At 38.5% G+C, this 23692-nt stretch overlaps 1 protein-coding gene across 3 annotated transcripts in view; it reads right to left on the bottom strand.

Annotated features, from left to right (window-relative positions):
- TMCC1 (transmembrane and coiled-coil domain family 1) overlaps nt 1–23692 on the bottom strand; it is a 287250-nt gene that overhangs the window by 177991 nt on the left and 85567 nt on the right. For all 3 annotated transcript variants that reach the window (XM_069083876.1, XM_069083878.1, XM_069083877.1), the window contains one exon: nt 18901–19623. In XM_069083876.1, the coding sequence (XP_068939977.1) occupies nt 18901–19458 (558 nt within the window). In that variant the 5' untranslated portion in view covers nt 19459–19623. The remainder of the gene's footprint in view (nt 1–18900; nt 19624–23692) is intronic.

Here is a 23692-nt window from a genome sequence, read left to right as displayed (position 1 = left end):
GTACATATTAAATAATCATCATCATCAATGTTTCATTAACATGGACATTTGTTATACAGTCTATTAATAGCACTTGGTAACCTTTTAAAAATGTCACTCAATTCTAAATGTAGGTGTTTATTTTAACAAAAGGGTCCAGTCAGCAACACAGAAACATTTTCCCCATCCCTCAAGATAAACACTTAAAGGACACAAATTATCTAGGAAGTTGCATATATATACATACATATATAGATATGTGGGCTTTAATTACCCCCCAAATGATATGAACATAACTAGAGGGAAATTTTTCTAATGTCCGAGGTTTACAAATAAAACCCTGGGTCAGAAAGACTCATCTTCCTGAGCTCAAATTTGACCTCAGGCACTTAATACTTGTGTGACCCTAGGCAAGTCACTTCATTCTGTTTGCCTCAGTTTCCTCATCTGTAAAATGAGGTGGAGAAGGAAATGGCAAAACATTCCAGCATCTCTGCCAAGAAAACCCCACATGGGGTACAAAGAGTTGGACAAAACTGAAAAAACAAATAAAACACTTTTACTATTAATCTATTTATCTCCAAGGTTTAGTTTAGAAGCTATGTAGACAAAGAACTTTATACGTGTACAAGATTATCTGGTAAACATAATTCCTTTCATATGAAAACACAGCATTATCTTTAAAATTCTCTTTTTATTTAGGTTAAATTGTTTCCACTGTTGTCCCAGGAAGCAGTTACATGAAATGACTTCAGCTCTTATTGTAGGATTATTAATAATATTCTAAGGCAAAGGAAGGAAATGAATGAGGTACAAGAAAGCTGGAGTACACGCAGGGCCATTATTAAGGACAATACTTTTAAATTCAAGTGGCCCTTACTGGGAAAAGAAGGAAAAAGGAAACATACTTAGAAGCAAATGTGACAGATATAAAAGGTTGAAATAAAAACAAATTTTAAACCCAAAAGGTCGATTCTGAAGTCACCTCACCCATTTCATTTCTGTCACATATTCCATCATTTCAGCCAATTTCTCACTAAACATCACTCCTGATATCAAAGGCATTTTCTTCTTAACTTTCCATTTGAGAGCAAAGAGCACCATATATATCAATACTATCTAAATGCAGGCGCACGCGCACATACACACACGCACACTCTCTCTCTCTCTCTAAATATATATATATATATACATATATCAAATATTTCCCAATTACATGTAAAAAATTTTAACAATCTTTTTAAAAATTCCGAGTTTCAAATTCTCTCCTTCCTGTTACATCCCCTGCCTTGAGAAGGCAAGCAATGATTATCAACTTTACATGTGAGGTCATGCAAAACATATTTCTATATTAGCTATGATGCAAAAGAAAACACACGCAAAAAAAAGTTACACAAAATAAAGTCTGTTGTTTTTTTTTTTTTAAAGCATGCATCAATCTGCATTCAAAGTTCATCACTTCTCTCTCTGGAGGGGGAAAGCATTTTTATCGTGGGTCCTTTGTAATCATCTTGGACCACTGGAAGTCTTTCACAGTTGATCGTCCATAGAATATTACTATTACTAAGTACAATGTTCTCCTGGTTCTGCTCACTTCATTTTCCATCAATTCAAGTCTTCCCAGGTTTCTCTGAACCTATCCCCCTCATCATTTCTTATAGTACTACAGTATTCCATCACAATCATCTACCACAACTTGTTTAGCCATTCCCCAATTAATGGGCATCTCCTCAACTTCACTTCTTTGGAACACAAAAAGAGCTGCTATTTATAAATATTTTAGTACAAATATGTCCTTTTCCCTTTACTTTGATCTCTCTGTGATACAAACACCTATCAGTGGGCTTGCTGGGCCAAACTGTACTTATGCACAGTTTTATAACTCTTTCAGCATAGTTCCAAAGTGTTCTCCAGAATGGATTGGCCAGTTCACAACTCCACCAACAATGTATTAGTGTCCCAATTTTTTCACATCCCCTCTAGCATTTGTAATTTTCCTTTTTTGTCATATTAGTGAAATGGTTAAGTGTGAGGTGGCATTTTAGAGTTTTTAAATTTGCATTTCTCCAATCAATAATGATTCTGAGCATTTTTCATGTAACTACTGATAGCTTTGATTTTTTTTTCTTCTTGAAAACTGCCTTTTAAACCTTTAACCTAACTGGGAAATGGTTCTTATTTTTATAAATTTTGTTCCCTTCTCTACATATTTGAGAGTTTTTATCAGAGAAACATGCTGCAAAATTTTTTTCCCAGTTTTCTAATTTTGGTTGTTTTACTTTTTTTTATACAAAAGCGTTTTTTTTAGTTTCATGTAATCAAAATTATCTATTTTGCTTCCCAAGTTCCTCTTACCTTTTGTTTGTTCATATCCATAGATCTTACAGGTACATTTTTCCACCTCTAAGTTACTTATGAAATCATTCTTTATGTCTAAATCACTTATTCATTTTAACCTTATCTTGGCATATGGTGTGAGATATCAGTCTATGCCTAATTTCTTCCAAATTGCTTTCCAATTTTCCCAGCAATTTCTATCAAATGGCAATTTCTTGCCCCAAAAGTCTGGATATCTGGGTGTCTAATCTATTCCACTGATCCATCACTCTATTTCTTTTTTCTAAGTTTATGAAAGGCTTTAAGTTTTCAACATTCATTTTTAATAAGATTTTGAGTTCCAAATTTTTCTCCCTCCCTCTTTCCCCTTTCCCCTCCCCAAGAGAGCAAGCAATCTGATATAAGTTATAAATGTACAATAATGTTAAACATATTTCCACATTAGTCATGTTGTAAAAAAAAATAAGAACAAAAGGTAAAAACCATGAGAAAGAAAAATTTTAAAAAGTGAAAATAGTATGCTTCAATCTGCATTCAGACTCTATAATTTTTTCTCTGCATGAACCACTCTATTTCTTAGTCAGCATAAGATTATTTTCATGACTACCTCTTTGTAGTATAGTTTGAAATCTGGAACAGTGAGGCTTCCTTCCTTAACATTTTTTCATTGATTTTCCTGATATTCTTGACCTTCTGTTCTTCCAGATGAAATCTGTTATATTTTTCCAGCTCTATAAAAGAATTCCTTGATAGTTTGATTGGTACGTCACTAAGTAAGTAAATTAACTTATGTAGAATTTCATTTTTATTACATTGGTTTGGCCTACTCATGAGCAATTAATATTTCTCCAATTGTTTAGATCTGACTTTGTGTGAAAAGTGTTTTGCAACTGTGTTCGTGTAATCCCTGGGTTTGTATTGGAAGGTAGACTCCCAAGTATTTTCTATTGGCTGCAGCTATTTTAAATGGCATTTCTCTTTCTATCTGTTGCTGCTGTGTTTTGTTGGTAGCATATAGAAACGCTGATGATTTATGTGGGTTTATTTTATGTTCTGCGACTTGGCTGAAGTTGTCAATTGTTTCCCTTATTTTTTTAGTTGATTCTTTAGACCCCCACAAGAAGTAGTGACGCACAGTCTAAAAAGCACTGAAGGGGCTGTGAGCAGAAAAACCTTTAAGAAGTCCTGCCTAGAGTCCTCTAAGTATGCTATTGCATCTACAAACAGTGATAGTTCTGTTTCCTCATTTTCTCTTTTTACTCCCTCAATCTTTTTCTCATTACTACAGCTAGCACTTCCGACATAACGTTGAGTAACAGTGGTGATCACGCCAGGGGGTAAACGACTTGCCACGGGGCTCACACAAGTAGCAAACCCGAGATATGAACCAGGCCCCACAACATCAGCCCTTCTGCCTCTCCTTTGTGGCCCGCTACGCTCTGAACACTGAGAGCTCTTTCACAGACTCAGCCACCGCACTGACTAAATAGGATTCTGACAATGACATTTACTTGGATTCTAATGATGATCTTATTAGACACCAAGTATATGTATTGTCAGACACAAAATCTCCATTTTTTATTTTTCAAAGAGAAATAGATGGGTAGTGAATAGAGCAGCAGTCCTGGAGTCAGGAGGACCTGAGTTCAAATCCGGCCTGAGACGCTTAACACAACACTAGCTGTGTGACCTTGGGCAAGTCACTTAACCCCAGTTGCCCTACTTTTCCCCCTCCCCCACAAAAAAGCTAAATAAATAAATAAAAACAAAGAGAAATATAATTAATTATTATGACCCTAGAGGTTGAAAGAACTATGTCTATTTCCTCCCAGTGGCTTAAGATTCCTACTATTTTTGCTGGGAGTTATTTCAAGGAAAAGAAGTGGAAGAAGATCATTATGCATTAAGACAAACCATGTCCATGCTTCCTTCATTGAATTTCACAGTTCACTAACCTACAGGTATTAAGAGGGCACTCTGAAGGGGGAAAAAAAGGTAATTTTTTTAAAATAGTAAATCAAGATAAAGTTTTAATACATTATTAGATTCAGTCATACTATGAAAATATTTCTTAATTTTAAGTTCTCTGCAATACATAGTAAAAATATAAATTCATTATTAAACATTCAAAATCATGGAAATTAACTTAAGACATATCTAACGGTATAGTTTTAAAGTAATATTTTACTTTCCCTTCAACAACTCATTGAAAGAAAGTGACTCATCTTAATATACTTTAAACCAGAGAAATTACTTCTTTTAGCTCTAAGATACCATGCCTATAATGGAAAAAAATCATTTCCTCTAATATTCTCAAAAGTCTCAAAAGCTGCCACAGTTCAGTCTGATCTAGTTTATCTAACAATTTGTTCAGCTCTACATTTTCTTTCCTGTTTAAAAATTTTTCCATCTATTCTTTTTTCAATTTACAAGCATTTTAAAAAATTAATTTATCCTCCCACCTCCTTCCCATACTGAGCAAATTAAAACACAAATTTTAAAAATCCCTCAATACAAATGAGCAGAGTCCAGCAAAACAAATTCCCACATTAGCCCTGTCCAAAAATGGATATCTCTGCATTTTAAGTATATCATCTCTCTGTCAAGAGGGGAATGGTTTATTTCACCCTTACCCCCTGATTTATCACTACGTCGATCAGAGCTCTAAAGTTTTTCAGAGTTGTTTTCCTCCTATGGTGGTGTCACTGTACAAATTATTCTTCCTAGTTCCACTCATTTTGCTTTTCATCAGTTCATGAGCATCTTCCCAGTTTCCTCTCAAACTGTCCATTTCATCATTTCTTATGGCACCAAAATATTCTATTGCATTCACATATCACAATTTGTTTAGCCATTCTCCAATTAGGATACCCTCTAAGCTTCCAATTTTTGGCTACCACAAAATGAAGTGCTATAAATATTTTTGTACACATGGATCCTTTTCTCTTTTCCCTTGATTTCTTTAGGGTATAGGCCTAGCAGTGGTAAAGCTGGGTCAAGGGGTATACATAGTTTGATAACTTTCTGACTAGGTGAAAACTGCTTTCTGGAATGGTTGTCACTACCTATTTTTTCACAGTGCCTCCAATATTTCTTCCTCAACCCAGATTGTCAGAAATGTCCCCTCCCATTTTCTCCATGAATGAAAGGTAACTTTGTCAACAATCTATTTCTCTAAACACATAAAAGTCATGTATCAAAGATAATCTATTTTCCCTTGACTTAGACCACTGTACATTATGGATTCATTTATCTTTCAAGACCTTTGGTGTTCTTTGGACAAATTAGAAAATTGCTGCCTCCCCGAAAATACAATTTCTTTCATCTTTCCTTCCCAGCTACTCATTACTGAATTGAATTGAATTAAATTAAGAACAATTGGCAACAATGAAAATGGTTCGTGAGTGGGAAAAATACAAGCTTTCTGAGTATACAGATAGATCATCAGGAATTTACTATATTCTTTTCACTGGGTGTGAGGAATAAAGACTGCGAAATACGTCACTGATCTGTCTGTAGAGGACGATTTTTCTGTCTCTCTGCCTCTTCCTCTCAAATCTATTATTACAACCCAGGGAGTTGGAATGAATATATGTAGCAGGGTTAGAAAATGGGCAGAAGCCAGTATATGAGAAAGTCATTTAAGCACTCTGAGACCAAAGCAATGTTTTAAAATTCTTAAGTTACAAAGAAAGGTTGTGATCTAGATATAATGTATGTATTCTTAAACTTGATAAAGTCAATAGTCAAACATTTATCAAGAGTCTACTATGTGCCAAGCACTATGATAAGTACTAGGAATACAAACAAGAAGAAATCATCCCTTTCTCTCAAGATGCTTATAATCTAAGGGGTGAGGGGGGAAGGACAATACACAAAAGGAAGCTAAAAGGGGTCGGGGGTAGCATGACATACACTATAGAATCTAAACCAAGCAGAGAAGCTGCTGGAAAGCTCTGAGCCCTCTATAAAGGAAGTCTTTGGGAAGATTTCTTGCTCTGCCCTCCAGCCCTGGGTCCCACAGGCTTCTGCCCTGCATTTAAACAGCTGGTGTCTTCTGCCCAGGATGCACTGTCTCCTCCCTCCTCACTTCTGTCTCAGAATCCTTTTCCTTTGAGGCTCAGCTTAGTTGACACCTTCTGTGAAAACTCTCAGGACTTTCTGCTATAGTCCAAGTGTTAGAGCTCTCTACTTCCTAAAATATTCCTAAATGATTTTATCTGATTTTCTCTTGCTCCCTTCACTGTCTACCTAGTAACATACTTACCTACATGCACATAATATCCCTTCTATTCCACTGCCCTCAAGTGAAGTGAGTATAAGCTCCTTGAAAATGAAGGCTTGAGGGTTTTTGTCTTCTGTATGCTGCATACCCACAACAGTGTTTTACACAGAGTAAGTCCTTAATTAACACTGAATTGAATAATCTATCCATAACAATTAAAGATATTCCAAGTACACTTGCCTATACGGAGAATAAACACACTTGGCGCAATATTAAGAGTAGGGAAACCCTGAATTTGGATCTGTATTATCTGAAACTCTGAAAATTGGGGGAAGGGAGATGAGCCTCAGAAAGATCAGTCACAAATGATTAAGTTCAAGTGCTATGAGATAGGCGAAGATTTCGACAGACCCTCTTGCTGTTGTTTAATCATGTCCAATCCTTTCTGAACCCATCTGGGTTTCCTGGCACAGATACTGGAGTGGTTTGCCATTTTCTTCTCCAGTTCATTTTACAGATGAGGAAACTGAGGCCAACAGGTTAAGTGATGTGCACAGGGCCACACAGCTAATAAGTGTCTGAGGCCAGATCTGAACTCAGGAAGAGTCTTCTTGATTCCAGGCCCAGGGCTCTATCCACTGCACCACCTTGCTGTGCCACTGAGCAGAGCCTACTTTGCTGAGTAAGTGATTTGGGGGACTGGCAAGCAATAGATCTTAATGCCTGATGTCTCACTCCCATTCCATTCCCATATAACCAAAGCCTATAGCCTATTATCTAGTTGACCATTTTTTCACTGCCTGACAAAGCGTCATGTTTCATTAAAGAGGACAATTATTATTCTGCTGGTTCCAGAGGTTCAAAGCCTTAAAATTATTTTTTTGCCTTCATTTTGTCATTTGACAAAGGCACTCAATTTTGTAATTTATTTTTCATTATCTACTGAGAGTTAGTTTAGACATTCATTATACTGTGACTGTATGGATACTCAGAATCATAGAAAATTCCTTAAGAGTTGGAAAGGATCTCAGAAGCCTTCTACTTATTCCAACTGGTAAAGGGGCAAGAATTCACCCCATGGCATTCCCAACAAGTAGTCACACTGCCTTTGCTTGAAGATCTCTTGAAGGAAAGGAGCCCAGTTATGCTGTAGGATCTCTTGAAAACCTCAACTCAATTTGTTAAAGATTTGTTAAGCATCTATGTAGGCAAGCCAACAGACATAATGAAAAACAGCATCTGTACTCAAGAAGCTTCCATCTTATGAGGGTGGATGGGACATTAACAAATAAGTAAATATGAAATGATTGAAAGATGACAAGTGCACTAACAACTAGGGGGATTCAGACCCGGGAGAGCCCTGAGTTATGCCTTAAAGGAGTTTGAGGGTCTAGACTAAACATCAAGACTAAACTTACTTCTATAATAGCTAGGCGCTGTTCCCAATTCCATACTTCATGACCATGCTGAACAAGTCTGATACCCTTTCGACACAACAGTCTTTCAAATATTTTAAAATTGCTATTACACCTCTTCCCTGACCCCCACAAAAAGTCTTCCTTGTACTAAACATCTCCAGCTCCTTCCAATGCGCCTCAAAGCCCTTCCCCATTCCTACTGACCTTCTTCTGGACCCTTCAAGTTGCAAACACTCATATCTAGCCTATAAAGACAGCCCTTCAGACTCTCCCATTCTGACCTCTATTCTGAGGCCACCCCAGTCAACAACACATACACATGTCCTGGTCTGATGCTGCCACCTGGTGGCCAGCACTGGGCTCTGTCTGACTCACACTCCCATTACTTTTGCATTTTCCCACTTTAGGTGTATTTTCCCAATCACAATTAAAATGAATTCCACTTCAAGAATTATGTTTTTAAATATAGAGACCCACCCCCCTAACTCCCTTTGTCTCTTTTTCCAACTATCCTCCAGTTATCTAGAGGGAAAAATTCTCGCCCTTTTAATCTTTTTGTAAGCTAAAAATTACTAAAATCAATTGATTTATAACTACAGTGCTAAAGGCCATACTTTAATCAAAGAAAAGGAATGTAATAAGTTTTAAAACAAAATTAAGTAGGCAGTGAAAGTAACAAAGGGGGCTCAAAGTCAGGGAGAAAGACCTGGGTTCTCTTCCCTTTGTAGGGTTCTCCATCTCATTAAGCATGGAGCTCCCTCCAAGGCTCAAGCCTAGATTCCCCTCCCCTCCCTTCCCCTCTTCTCTCCTCTCCTCTCTTCTCTTTTCTCTCTCTGTCTCTCTCTCCCCTAAAGAAATGTCTTCAGCACCAGCAGATTCAGTGGCCCCCTCTATTCAGGTGACTCAGATCTATTTATTCAATCCTAATTTTTCTACTGAATCCCATTCCAACTACCTGCTGGATATCTCTACAGGATGTCCTACAGACAGCTTGGACTAAACATAGTGAGAAAGGAATTTATTATGTTTTCCCCACAACCAATCTCTGTTTCCAAATTTCCCTATTTCTCTCAAGGATACCTATACCCTACCAGTCAATCAGAGTGATATATCCCTCATCTTCAATCCACAAATCCAATCAGCTGATAAATCTTGTGAATTCTACTTTCACAATATCCTTCAGACATCTGTCTTTTTCTTCAGTCACACAGTCTTCCCCCAGTTATGGCACTCATCTCCTCTCACATAGGCCACTGAAAAAGCCTCCTAATCAATCTTGCTGCCTACAGTCCTTGAACAAACCATATTCCAAATAGCTGTCAAATGGCTATTCCTAAAACACAACTCTTTTTATATGTCATCACCCCACTTAGAACTCTTCAATGTTTCTCCCCCCACCCCTCCCCATCTGAGGCAGAGTACAAAAATCACAGATTTTAAAGCATCCCACGATCCCACTCCCACTGACCATTCTAGGGTAATTTCCTATTCTTTTTCACAAACTTTGTTCTAGTCAAACTGGCCAGCCAGCTAATTCTCTTATACAAGAGTCTGTCAGCTACCTGGGTCTTTATACAAGGGATCACACTCGTCTGGAATGGAGTCTTCCATCATCTCTGCTTTGTGGAATTGCTGGCTTCCTTCAAAGTCCAGCTCGATACCACTTCCTACAGGAGACCTTCCATGATCACACCAATCCCTACATATTATTAGTACTCTGTCCATGTTGAAATTGCATATAACAGGGGGCGGCCAGGTGGTGCAGTGAGTAAGAGCTCCAGACCCGGCGTCAGGATACCCAGGATCTATTCTGGCCTTAGATACTTGGTACCCACACAAAATAACTGGCCGTGTAAACTTGAGCAAGTTACTTAACCCCAATTGCTTAAAAAAAAAAAAAGAAAAAAGAAATTGCATATAACTTTGCAGGCTTTCTACCTATCCAGTAAAATGTAAGTTAAAATTTTTATCTTTTTATTTTCCCATCCTCAGAGCTTCTATTTAGCTAGCAAATATAACTTTTTCAGCCTTACCTTCAAAGTCTTCGTCAACCAGCTTCTCCCCTCCTCAATCGCCAGCATCCCTCAAAAGCCAGACTCACAGACCTTTGCAATCTTAACTTTCACTATTTCCCAAAAGAGGCCCTGGCAGTGGCATTTACTTGCTTGTCCTGAATGTGCTATGTCCATTTTCATGTTTGTTTACATAGTCTTTAGCCTCTACTTCTTTCAAAGTCAGAGATCAGAAGGACTCTCCTCCAAGAACTCTCCCTTCCCACCTCTGTGTTTGGTTATAAAACTCTTCCCAGGTAACCCTGTCCTATTATGTAGCACTGTACTTGCTTTCCAGTTAAAGATGTGCATGTTTCCTTCCCTCCTAAGCATAAGCTGTGTCTTCTGTATACCTCTCTATCATAGAACCAATACAGTAGTGTACTCAGAATAGGCCTTCAACAAATGCCTACTGAAGGAAAGAATGAAACCATATCATTAGCAAGTCTCCTGACTTTCATTTCACTGAATTATAGTGCTTTGGCTCTTTACTATTACTCAAAAAAAAAACCTTCATACATCTACTTTTCTTTCTTTTCTTTGATTTCTACCAATCACTTCATGCAAAGATGCATTTGCTTTAGTCACTACACACTTCCCTACCAACAGCCCCAATGACCCCCACAAAAGAGAAGTCAGATTGAATGTGTGGATGGTCTCTCATCAAAGTTCATCCTCCAGCAACTGCCTGTCAACAACTATCTAAAAACAAACAGTGGGGTAGAAAGGGCAACTGATCTGGGTTCAAGAGTCAGCTGGGCTATTTATTAGTCATGTAACTAAGGTCAACTAATTTCTCTTGAATCTCAGTTTTCTTGTGTGCAAAATAGGGATAATGATAATAATGGTAATGCACCACTTATCTCAAAGGGCTGTTTTCAGAATCAAAGATGAATAACCACAGACTAACATATAAATACAAGATATTCTTATACGCAAATATAACATAAACTCTATAAGGAAAATATTTAATGGAAATGTGAGTTTAGGGTAAAGAATTAATGTTCAGTGAATTGGAGTTTTCTGGGTCATGTGAGCAACAAGATGGAAGACTAGACATTTTCTCCAATCCCCATAATGTTTCAAACCTCTCCAAAATAGAAATTATGTGCCAAAAATAAAGCAACTTCAACTGTATCCATGGTCTAGGACACCAAGAATCCAAAAAGAAGTTTAAAAAGAAACCTATGAACATCAGTTCACACACCCTAAGCTTAGAGAGCATCCTATCCTACCTCCCACACACCTGGCAATAGCGCGGCATCAACAGACCCAATGATACGAGGGCTTGACAAAACTCAGCTCCACACCAAAGGCTCTCCCTTCTTTCCAGTGCTGTGGAGACCCTGGCTCTAGTCTCTGTAAGTATATTCTCCAAAAGGTCTTCAGGAGCAAAAGAGTAAGCAGAAGCAGACAACCTCATAGAATCAGTGCTGCATAGTCTTTAATTGCCTGGGCTGGGGCAGACAATCCAAACACTGCAAAGCTCTGAACTACTGCTGCCAGGGCAGACAACCCAGTGACACCAATGCTGCAAAGCCTTGACTACTGGTGGTACAGGGGGGAACAACCCTATAGTACCAACTCTGTAACTAGCGAACAATGAGCTGCTCAGCATGAGAGGAGGCTCATGAGAAGAGCCTGCAATGAAAAAGGACAAAAGGAAAGAGGTTCTGCTTCAGTAGTGGGAAGGAATTCCACTGATGAATGATCTGGATGAAGAGACATGGTCTTTGAAAGGATATGGGGACCATGAGACAAGTGTGGTCTCAGGAATCTGGTGCTTGGAAAATCCACTCAACTTACTTAACAAGGGGGTAAGCTGAGACTCCTAAGAGTAACTGGCACCTAGGAGAGTGGGAAAGCATGGACCCAGGAACATGGTGGGGGGAGTAACTAATAAAAAGGTACATAATTGGGGGTATGGTGGGAAAGGGTCACTACCATGGGGCAGTGTCTTCTCTGACACCTGCAATAACTGGCACTGTTTTGAGAGTGAGGAACAATGGAAAAGAAGACTCCACAGGGCAAACTCTACAAGGTAGTAGCAGAAACTACCTAGAGAAGAAGTGGGGATCCTGCAGCCTTGAGGACACATGTGGCCTTCTAGGTCCTTGGGTGCAGCTTTTGGACTGAGTCCAAGTTTAACAGAACAAATCCTTTTATTAAGGGGATCCGTTCAGTCAAATTGCCGCACTCAAAGACCTAGAAGGCCACATGTGGCCCCAACAAGGCCACAGGGTCCCCACTCTTAATAGAAGAAAGAACCTAGAATGGATACCCTTGAAGTTTTGACTGCATGAGGAATATTGAGAATAGAGAGAGACTAGATGATTATCAGGGTCATAAATCAGAGAATGAGAGCAGACAGAAGGAAAAATAAAGCCCACAATACATACCTACAAAGTCTGGCAAAACAAATTCCCACATCAGACACTTCAAAAAATGTATTATCTCTGCATTCTGAATTTACCATGTCTTGTTTTTTGCCCTATGGTGGTCGCTGCTGTTCAGTAATTTCAGTCATGTCTTACTCTTCATGACTCCTTCTGGATCTTTCTTGGCAAAGATACTAGAGAGGTATCCTTCTCCAGTTCATTTTATAGATAAGGAACTGAGGGGAAAAAGGGGAAGTGATTTGCCAAGGTCATACAGCTAGTAAGTATCTGAGGCTGGATTTGAACTCAGGTCCTCCTGACTCCAGGGCCTGGTGCTCTATCCACTGAGCCACCTAGCTGACCTATGATGGCATCAGTGTACAAATTGTTTTTCTCTCAGTCAAATAGATTTCCCATTCTTCTCTGCTCCTTCAACTAGTCCTGTTGCTTAGTTTTTAAAATTTCATTTTTGTTCCCATTTCCAAAAAGATTTTCTCTTATTCTCTTCATTATCCATCCTCTTTCTCAACTGTCTGTCCACATTACTAGTGGGCAAAATTTTTAGTACCAAAGGTTTTTACTTCCGAAAACCTGAAAATGTATGTATCCTATATAACCTGTTCCTCTGACAGGACAAGTTAAATCTTAAGAACTTCTCTTAAATGACAATTTATATGTCTCATATGTATTCTCATCCAGAGCTCAAGAGCTGAATATGGCGCATTCCTAAGTGCTCCCTTCAACTTTCCCATAAGCTTCTGAATAGATGCAAAATTCATTATAATGCATGAAAAACAAGAGAAAAGGGATTCATATCTGAGCCTAGTTTAGCAAGGGAAAATGCTGTTTCCTTCACCTGTCCCCCAGAATGCTTATCCTCTCAGGAATAAGCTCCCATCACCACCCTGAGAACCTCAGTGAAAGCAGTGTCTCTCACTGCTCACTCACTAAGAATGGTAGCCATGCATCCAGTCTGTACAACACTTTCAGCTGCCAGCCCTGGAAGTTTTATACTCTACACTGGGTTGTCAGGGATCCCACAGGCCCTGCCTGACTGGGAAATTCTTTCCTACCTAGCTGGTGAAACATCGACACTCCCTAGTCAGCTCCACACTCCTCCTCACCTCTCTGATCCCATGGAAGGCTCTGTCTGTCACAAACCACCTATCATCTTCTACTTTATACATTTACTGTGGGATCATAAGAGTTTCTCTTCTCCTTTTATAAGGAATTCATCACCAATTCTTTCCTATAATCACGTGTCCAATATACTTTATAAAAGTGACTCTTCCTTGTGTCTACTCCCCCTACCCTAGGCCCCCACATACCCCTGGAGAGAACTAAGATATTTTCATCCACTGATAATATTGTTTAGGTTATGAAATGATGGCTCCATGAACCCTTGAAAAGACCATACCTTTGAGACAGTTATTAACAGTCAGTAAGCATTTATAAAGTGTCTACCATGTGTCAGTAGGCAATGTGGTAAGTGCTAGGGACTACAAAAAGGCAAAAAAGTTACTATTCTCAAGAAGCTCATGGTTTAATGGGGTAGAAAACTTAAAATATTTATGTAGAAACAACATATAAACTGTTTAAATGGGATATTATCAACAGAAGGAAGACACTAGAATTAAGGGGTAACAGGAAAGGCTTCCTGAAGAACTTGGGATTCTAGCTGGGATTTGAAGGAAGTCAGAAAAGCTAAGAGGAAGAGATGAAGAAGAGAAGTCTAGGAATGGAGGACAGTCAGTGAAAATGCCCTAAGTCAGAAGATAAGAGTGTCTTGTGGCAGGGGTGGGGGACATCAAAGAAGGGAAGTGTTAATAGGTCACAGAATGCATGGGGATAAGGTAGGTAGAGGCCAGGTTATAAAGGGCCTCGAATGCCAAAAAGGATTTTATATGTGATGCCAGAAGTGACTGGGGAGAGGGACATGATTGGACTGATGATTTAGGAAAATAAATTTAATGGTTGAGTGGAAGATGGACTAGAGTGAGGGGAGACTTGAGGCAAGCAAACCAACCAACAGTCTACTGCAAGAGAAAAAGCATGAGGTGATAAGGGCTTTCACCAGGATGGTGGCAGTATCAGAGGAGAGAAGGAGACATATTCCAAAGATGTTACAAAGGTAAAATCAACAGAACTTGGCAACAAATTGCATATGGAAGGTGAGGGATAGTGAGGATTCAAGGATGAGGTTACTATCCTTAGGGACTGAGTAGTTGGTAGAACTTCAACAATAATATGGAAGTTAGGAAGAGATACCTTGGGGGGAAGGATAACAAGTTCCATTTAGATGTCTATAGGACATCGAGTTCAAGATGTTTAATAAAAGGCAGCTAGACAGAGATGTGACACTGGAGGTCAGCAGAGAGGTCAGGGCTAGAGAAGTATATTTGAGAATCACCAGCATAAAGCTGGTAACTGGATCCATGAGAGCTAATGAGACCTCCTAGGAAAAGAGTATAAGAGAAGAGGCCCCAGAAGAGAGCCCTAGGATGCCCACACTTAGTGAAAGTGATCTGGATGAAGATATAGCAAAAGAGACTGAGGAAGATCTATCAAACAGGTAGGAAGAAAATAAAAGAAAGCAGTGACACAAAAATCTACAGAGAAAAGAATATCGAGGAGAAGAGGGTAATGGACAATGTCAAAGGCCAAAAAGAAGGCAAAGGGATGGGAAGAAGCCTTTATGTAGCACCTACTATGTGTCAGGCACGGTGCTAAGAACTTTTAGAAATCTTTCGTTTGAACCTCACAAAAACCCTGAGAGATTGGTGCTATTATTTTCCCCATTTTACAGCTGAGGAAACAGAGGCAATCAGTAGTTAAGTAATTTGTTCACTGTCACACAGCTAGTAAGAGGGCAGATCTGAACTCAGGTCTTCCTTATACCAGGCCCAGTGTCCAATCAAAAGATAAAGGATGATAATGGGACTTGATAAATGGATGAATCAAGGGAGGTTTTGAAGGATAAACATTTTTGCAGGCAGCAGAGAAGCTATCACTAAGGAAGATGAAATCAAAGTAATTATAAGGAGTTATTTCACCCAATTATATGCCAATAAATTTAACAATTTAAGTGAAATGGAAGAATATTTACAAAAATATAAACTATCTAGATTAGCAGAGGAGGAAATAACAACATCTAAATAGACCTATTTTAGAAAAAGGAATTGAACAGGCCACAAATGAGCCTCCTAAGAAAGAAGCAATATGGGGGCGGCTAGGTGGCACAGTGAGTAAAGCGCCGGCCCTGGAGTCGGGAGGACCCGAGTTCGGTTCCGGCCTGAGACACTTAACACCCACACAAAAAAATACTAGCTGTATAACCTTGGGCAAGTTACCTAACCCCAACTGCCCTCCAAACGAGGCAAAAAAAAAAAGAAAAGAAAGAAGCACTAGGACCAGACAGATTTACAAGCAAATTCTATCAAAACTTTAAAGAGCAACTAATTCCAATTTTTTTTCCTGGAGGGGCAGTTGGGGTTAAGTGACTTGCCCAAGGTCACACGGCTAGTAAGTGTTAAGTGTCTGAGGCCAGATTTGAACTCAGGTCCTCCTGACTCCAGGGCCAGTACTCTATTCACTATGCCACCTAGCTGCCCCAACTAATTCCAATATTAAATAAATTATTTGGAATAATAGACAAAAAAAGGAATCCTACCAAATTCCTTTTATGAAACTGATATGATATTGATACCTAAACCAGGAAGAGTTAAAAACAGAGAAAAAATTTATAGACCAATTTCATTAATGAACAAGGATGCAAAAATCCTTAAGATTGACCAATCCTTGGTCATTCACACTATGACCAAGTGGGATTTATACCGGGAATGCAAGGATCGTTTAACATAAAGAAAACAATATAATTGATTTTATCAATAATAAAAGTAACAAAAATCATATGATTATATCAATAGAAGCAGAAAAAGGTTTTCATAAAGTACAACACTCATTTATATTAAAAATACTTGAAGGCATAAGTATAAATGGATTTGTCCTTAAATTGATAGGAAGCATTTACCTAAAAACATGAGCAAGTATTATCTGTAAAGGTGACTTTAAAAAAACTTTGGAGCTGCAGAATCCACAAAATGACACAGAGAAACTAACTTCCCACTCAGGACAGCCGGCAGGCCAGCAGGAATCAGCCAGCACAGCGCTCTGGGAGCCGAGCCCAGCCCCATGTGAGCCAGAGGTTTTAGCCCCAGCGCGCACTTGACCAGTCCCCAGCCAGAGGGACTCCAGATCAGCAGCAGCTGTGGCCGTTTCCAGAATTATTAACACATAGAAGCGAAGGACAAAGTGAGAGGTCAGTGAAGTCTGGACTTTGGAACCCAATAAGTAGGAGTGCGTGGCTTTTGCCCCTGAGGAGAAAAGCCGCTGAGACGCCTGGCATAGCTAGCCAGCACCACCTGGCAGCTTCAGCTCCTGGCCTGCAGAGTGTAGGGGGACCAAGCAACCAGTCTGAGGGGTAATTGCTCTTGCCTTAACCTGCTTGGATCTGGATTGCAGTCTAGGGTGGAGGTCCTAGGGCATGTGTCCAGCTTTCCAGAGCATGTGGAGACCTCAGAGGGCACCCATCTAATAACTCCAGCAGCTGATAAAACCCCAGCATTTGGGACGAAAGCTCCCCTGTCTGGTGGCAGAGTCCTACTGTGGCAAAAAGCCCAGGGGTCAAGTGACTTAGGGGCGACATGTCCAAGCAAAGGAAACAAAGCAGACAGAAAATTCCAACATTAGACTCCTATTTGGGGGACAAAAAGGAGCAAAGCATGGAACAGGAAGAAGGACAGCGAAGTCAGAACTCCTGCACCAAAAGCTTCAAAGGAAAATACAAAGGAAACAAGCTGTTAATGATGTGGGAGTCATTTCTGAATTAGCTGTGTACAGTCACACCATCTACTCTGCAAAAGCAAAGATCAAAATAAAAATGAAAACAAAACAAAAAGAGAATAAGACAAGTTATACAATTAAAACAACTTCAATGTGACCTATTTAAATAATTTACTACCAATGGAAAATGGGAAATGGATGGAAGAAAGCATGCTGATGCAAATTTAACAGGCTAAACTTCTAGGCAAAATTATATAAATCAACTACCATCACAAGGTGACTAAAAGGGCCTAAAAACTCACTTTAGGGAATGCAGTCTACCTCCCTGGCAGAGAGAGATGACAGCCACAGCCAAAACCAGTTCAGATACAAATGTACTTGTAAAATCTCAGAGAAGGATAATGAAAAGCATGAGTTGTATTATCACCTCCATGTCAGCAGGAGGCATCGGACTTTATCCTTGACATAAATTTCATCTATCAAAAATCTGTAGGGGAAAGGTCTTTTAAGTTTATTTAAGTATTGCCTATTTAAATATGCTATTTGTGGTCTAATGGAAGCTGACAGTTTTCTTTCTATAATTGTTCTCAAGTATATGATGCAGTACATGCCAGACTTTAGGAATATCCTTTGTCATGGTGCCAGAAAAGCCCTCAGAAAAATGATTGAATAAAATCCTCATTTAATTGACTTGAATTGTGATCTTAAACATATAAATGTGTTATAGCTTCCACAAAATTTCCTAAGAAGCTAAGTTCTTTAAAAATGCTTGCTGACTGATTAAATTTTATATCAGAATTCATCTTCTTTCATGTAAATCACAGGTAAGCCAAAAGGAATTGCTGAACAGCTTTCAGAGGCACCTAGGTGGCACAGTGAATAGAGCAGCAACCCTGGAGTCCGGAGGATCTGCGTTCAAATCTGGCCTCAGACACTTAACACTTACTAGCTGTGTGTCCTTGGGCAAGTCACTTAATTGCCCTGCCTTCCCCCCTCCAAAAAAAAAAGCAAAAATTAAATAAAATTAAAGAAATAAATAGCTTTCACCACTATCCATCTGGCATGATGAATTTTGATGTGGTAAAAGTCTTTTATTCAAAAATAATGAATTAAGAAACAATCATTTTCCTCACTTACTTCTCTTCAAACCCTAGAGTATAAGCAGTACTGAAAGTTATACAGGAGCAGATACCCCTAGTTTTGTGCTATATCTGTCATATAAATGGCACTTCTCCCCATATAGCACACATCAAAATCCTGTCCTTTAATTCAGAACTATCGGCCTGTAGCTACTTTGCTAATGAAGACAAAATCTGTCAAATGTAGATGAATTCCTGTTCACACTGTGAACTAACTATATAGAAACCATTTTCATTGGGAAAAAATGGACCCAAGACTGTACAAGTAAGTGATTTTAGTAAATAAAAAGGGGGCATCTGCCATGAATAGTTTTGAACTAGCTCGAGTTTTATAATCAGGTACAAATCGGTCAAATAATACACAAAGAACAGAAACCTGAAACTCTGTTCAATCCATTCCACTTATTTAACTAGAAGCAAAAATATATTCCACCAGTTTACAGGATTACAAAGAAATTCCCCCCAAAAGAAAAGTCAGATGCCTGGAAACCAGCAAACAAAAGGAAGGACAACAAAGCAAGGCTAACTTACCCGGTCTGCAGTTATCTCCTCCCCAGGAAGATATGCAGCACAGGCTATCTCCACTGCAGCTGAGCTGGTGGGAGAATCAGTAGTAGATGATGACCGAGGTCGGCCGGACTGCACCACAACAGCAATGTCTTGGCCAGATTTCCGGTTGATCTGAGGGCTGCCCTTTGGGGCATCTGGCTTGCCCCGCCTGCTGTGCAAGCTGGTGCCTCTCTTCATCTTAGGGGGCACTCGGATCTGCTGCAGTACTCGATTCAGAGCTGTGGGGTGGGTGGAGACACCATCAATATCAGCACAGGAGCTCTGGCTTTCCAGATCCATCTCAGGCTCCGTGTCAGCCTGGACCTGTTGCACATCCTGAGGAGACACTGAAGACCTCCTGCGCTGGTGCTGGAAGAGGTGCTTCAAGCCTTGGCCAATCACATTAATGTTCTCCAAAGCATTGTGGGTCATTTTAGACAATTTCTGCTCTGCTTCAGGAGGCTTTCTGGCCTCTGGATCTTGGGGTCTGCCTCCAGGATCTGGGTCCTCATATAACTGTTCATTGCTAGAAGGCTCCATCAGCACACTCTGACTAGGCTTATTTGCAAACTCATAAATATAGATGTTGCCTGTCTTTAAATTGTTTTTTGTTTAATACACATGAACACTGTCAACCAATTAGGTGGGCAACTGCTTCAACTGTGCCTACACATGCAGCTGCGTGGACGGAGATCTCATGCTTATCTAATGTTAGGGAAAAAAAAAAAAGCTTATATTATAAATCCATGCAAAAAACTACAGGGTTAAATTAAAAAATAGAAAACATGCTACTAGCCAAAATAATGTATATTATCATCATATCCAGAGATTAAATGAGAGACTTCCAAATTGCATATGATGAAATTATCAAAGAGCTATCTATTCTTCAGCACAAGAGAGAAGGTCCAAAGCAAAAGCAGAGAGAGAAAAAAAATGCAGCATTAAAAGTATCTTTTCTTTTTAATGTGTGGAGATCTAGATACTAGAGGGACCATTTGAAGTGTTTATAGTAGAAGAGTAGCTGACAGAAAAGCTACTTCATGAAGTCAAATAGATCAGACTATCCATAATGGATACATATTTAAACAGTGACCTGATCTGTCCCATTATAACTATAGTTAATTATCAAATATGCCAAATCCCAGCTGAATAGATACAAAAGATAATAAAAAAAATGTCTACTCAATCACAGCTGAATATTTTCCAATAAAATCCTGAGGTATTTCATATTACCATTCATACTCATCAAGGACATGAGTTGACAAGTCAAAGCAGATAAAGGAAATAAAAATCTTGCTTATAGCACAAAAGACCTTTTTCTACACCAGCTTACTTAATGGTCCAAGCAGCATCAGCCTCCAGAGAAAACAGAAATTCAATCAGCACCAGTTCTTGAGAAAGAGGGCTGGGAAAAACCCCTTTACCCTGAAACTAGTGTCATGTATGACAGGAGCTATTCCCACATCCACAAAAAAAAAAAAAAAATAGAGGAAAGAAGGCAACAAAGTGAATGGGATTAGGTACGGAAGCATCATAGAGGAAAAGGAACCGTCAACAATAAGTGACAGACTGATATTAAACGCAGGAAGCTGAAACTAAGGAAATGCAAGTTAGCTAAACTGCCGTGAGTTATTGACATTACTAGCAAAAATCAACATATTGTTCGATCTTTGCAGAATGTATTAATTTCCAATGATGGTGGAAATCTATAACCCAGAACTGCAAAAGTAGGTTTTTAGTTTGAGCATGAGGCACAGCATTAGCAGGTAAACCAGGTGCCATTGAGAAATGCAACACATGTTCAGGTCGTTCACTTTAATAACTTTTATGTAATATAAAGCTAGAAAGCAAAATATCACATAACTGATTTTTTGCAAGTATTTATTTCCTTATTTTTTCTGTAACTGTATTAGGCATCTCAAAATTTTGACTTTGGTTAAAAAGACATAAAGTTTTACTTTGTTCCAATAAAATTAGGTATCATATCTACCAACTGGAACTTTATCCAGTTTATGTTGCTAAGATGCCTGAGTAAATTACAAATCTAGAATTCATTCCATACTTCAGTATTCCCTGGATGATGTGATAACATGTGTGCAATGTGAATACAGCCACCTCATCAAAGCAATGCGTGAGTTACACAGGCCCACTAACAGTTCTGCTGCTGCCAGACATAGAGTGAAACAACCCCAAATGTCCATCTGTATGAGCTGAGAAATTCCATTCTCTTATTTCCAAACTACAGAAAGGAGAATGAATGTCTCCTAATTTTCTATCTGTTCATGTTTTCAATGCTATTCCCTCATCAAGTTCTTAGCTATACTGATAAAATCAAAGAACCTTTATTTGCATAGTATGGGCCTTTTAGGGACTCCATTCAGGTTCCAATGCCTATGGGCCAAACGTGGTTTTCTGCTCACTCAAATGCAACAGGGGGAAATGAAAGTGATATCGTAAGCAACCCTTTATGTCTACTATGGTTCTGATGTCAAGGGCTAGAATTCCTCTATACTTACCTCCTTATTAACCCAAAGTCCTCCCAATATTGTAGAACATAACACAGCTGTTATATTAATAATAACGATTTTATGTACGTGTATGTGTACATGTATATGCATATATACACATATAATGCCTACTATATGCCAGACACTGTGGTAAGCACTTACAAAATAACTCATTTTATCCTCACAATAACCCAGGGAAGTAGGTGCTATTATTTTTCCCATTTTACACTTGAGAAAACTGAGGCAAACAGAAGTTAAGTCACTTGCCCAAGATCATACAGCTAGTAAGTATCTTAGGCCACATTTGAATTCAGGTCTTCCTGACTCTAAGCCCACCGATTTATCCACTAAGTCATCAACATTGCCCATTCTTTCTCATACATTCTTCCCCCACCATCGTACTTCTTTGGAGACTCTCAGAAGCAGGAAAAACTAAGAAAGCAGAATTTTTAAAATTCCTCCCTATGTCACAAAGGTCTTCCAGTTTTCTCCCATGAGGCAAAGGAGGGATTGAGTTGTGGTCATGGAGACAAGAGGGAGGAAAAGAAAATACCCTACAATCTCTCCCTAAGACTCTGGTTCCACTAAAATATTTCTATATTGCTCACTATTTTTATATTTTCCTTAATTTGAGAGTGTGCGTCTGTATACATTTGTAATCTTTCTAATGAAATGATTTATATAGGAGAAAGCCCAGAACAATGTGAATAACTCATGGAGTCAAAAACTACAAGCAGCAAAGGACTAAATTTCTATTGAGATTTTTCTGGGGCTCCCTATAGGGAAAGAGTTTATTAATATAATAATGTGTATCTAGATTCTAGAATTATGCTTACCTTTTCTCTGGAATCTCTTATATCAACAAATAGTTATTGGATTATTTCTACTTGGTAAAACACTCTGAGCTGCTTAGAAACATGAGGCTATATATCTCAATGTAATCCAATAAGAGTACTTAACTCCAAAGCAGCACTACTTAGTCATTGGGCTGCAACAGGGAGGGGAGGAATTTAAAGGAACAGAAAGTGAGCACATATATGAGACTTCTAGAGTTAACAGTGTTAAAATTAAGATAATTCAGATAATTTTCCATCTGAAAGAAAAATTCTAAAAGATAAAACACTTTTAATCAGATAAAACAATTCCCTAATAAATGAAGCAGTGTCAAGGCTACCTTAGTGACAAAATGTCTAAAACACTTGCCCCATATAAAATATTGTAAATGTATTAGTTTAACAAATCTCTTTCTTTAGACGGCGATAAAATGACCTGTTTCTTATAAAGAAAAGAGACTTCAACCTTTTTTTAAACAATGAGTTTTAACATAATTATAGGAATTATTAAAATTCATTAGTGTATTTATAGCTATTGTTCTCAAGAAAAGGATGCCAAAATTCTAGAGGCAAACTAGGGAAGGAAAAAAAATAAATTTCATAGCAAAATCTTGGGCTTGTACTTATTGTCTTTGCTGCTGCGACAAAAATCAATGAACAGAATAGCAATGAATGCCAGGAATTCTGAATGCAAAATTTTTCATAGCCATGCAAAGCAGCCCTGTTCCACAGTTCCTAAGCCTGAAAAAAAAATGGGTTGAGCCCTAAAATCAGACTGTGGGAAAAATCTTATGAATTTTAAGAAAAAACAATAACAAAATTAATATCTATGACATTATTATAATTCTTTAAACTTAATGATATTTATAGTCATCCACTATATTAGCCTTATGATTCAGGGACAGATGGAAAGGAGTTGAATAAATATTCGGAAGATAACTAAACTTTCCTCTACAGTGACAGATTTTTTTTTGAAAAAAAAATTGATAAAACCATGAATGTCATCCTCCAAGGGCACCTGAGACAGAACTGTTACATAAGAAATATTAACTTGATATCTGGGAAGTCAAACTCTAGAAGAATTAAAGAAGACAAAACTTTTTCAGGCCTCCCTGCTTCATCTTTCCAAACTATTCTTCTATCACTGTTGCACAGGAGATAAGATTCCCTCAAAGTAAATGTATCTGAGGTGACAAACTCCCAATTTGAGAACACAAAACCAACTAAGAAGCCAAGTGTGCTGTTTGGAAAACAGTATAACCCCATGTTTCACTACAATTGTCTTTGTAGTCAAATGTCACGTTAGCCTTTTCTTTTGAGTATGAAACTTCTAAGCAGACCAATCATTGTTGATTGGAAAAATGAGAGCTACTTTAAATGCCAGTTTTTAGTAGCTTTAAATGAATGGAATCAATTTTCACTAAGAAAAAATTT

This window comes from Petaurus breviceps, unplaced genomic scaffold, assembly GCF_028583685.1.
Source record: "Petaurus breviceps papuanus isolate PSGF00001 unplaced genomic scaffold, PetGlider_PUasm1.0 174, whole genome shotgun sequence".
NCBI classification, from domain to species: Eukaryota; Metazoa; Chordata; class Mammalia; order Diprotodontia; family Petauridae; genus Petaurus; species Petaurus breviceps.
This window is presented reverse-complemented; position numbering and strand designations above follow the sequence as displayed.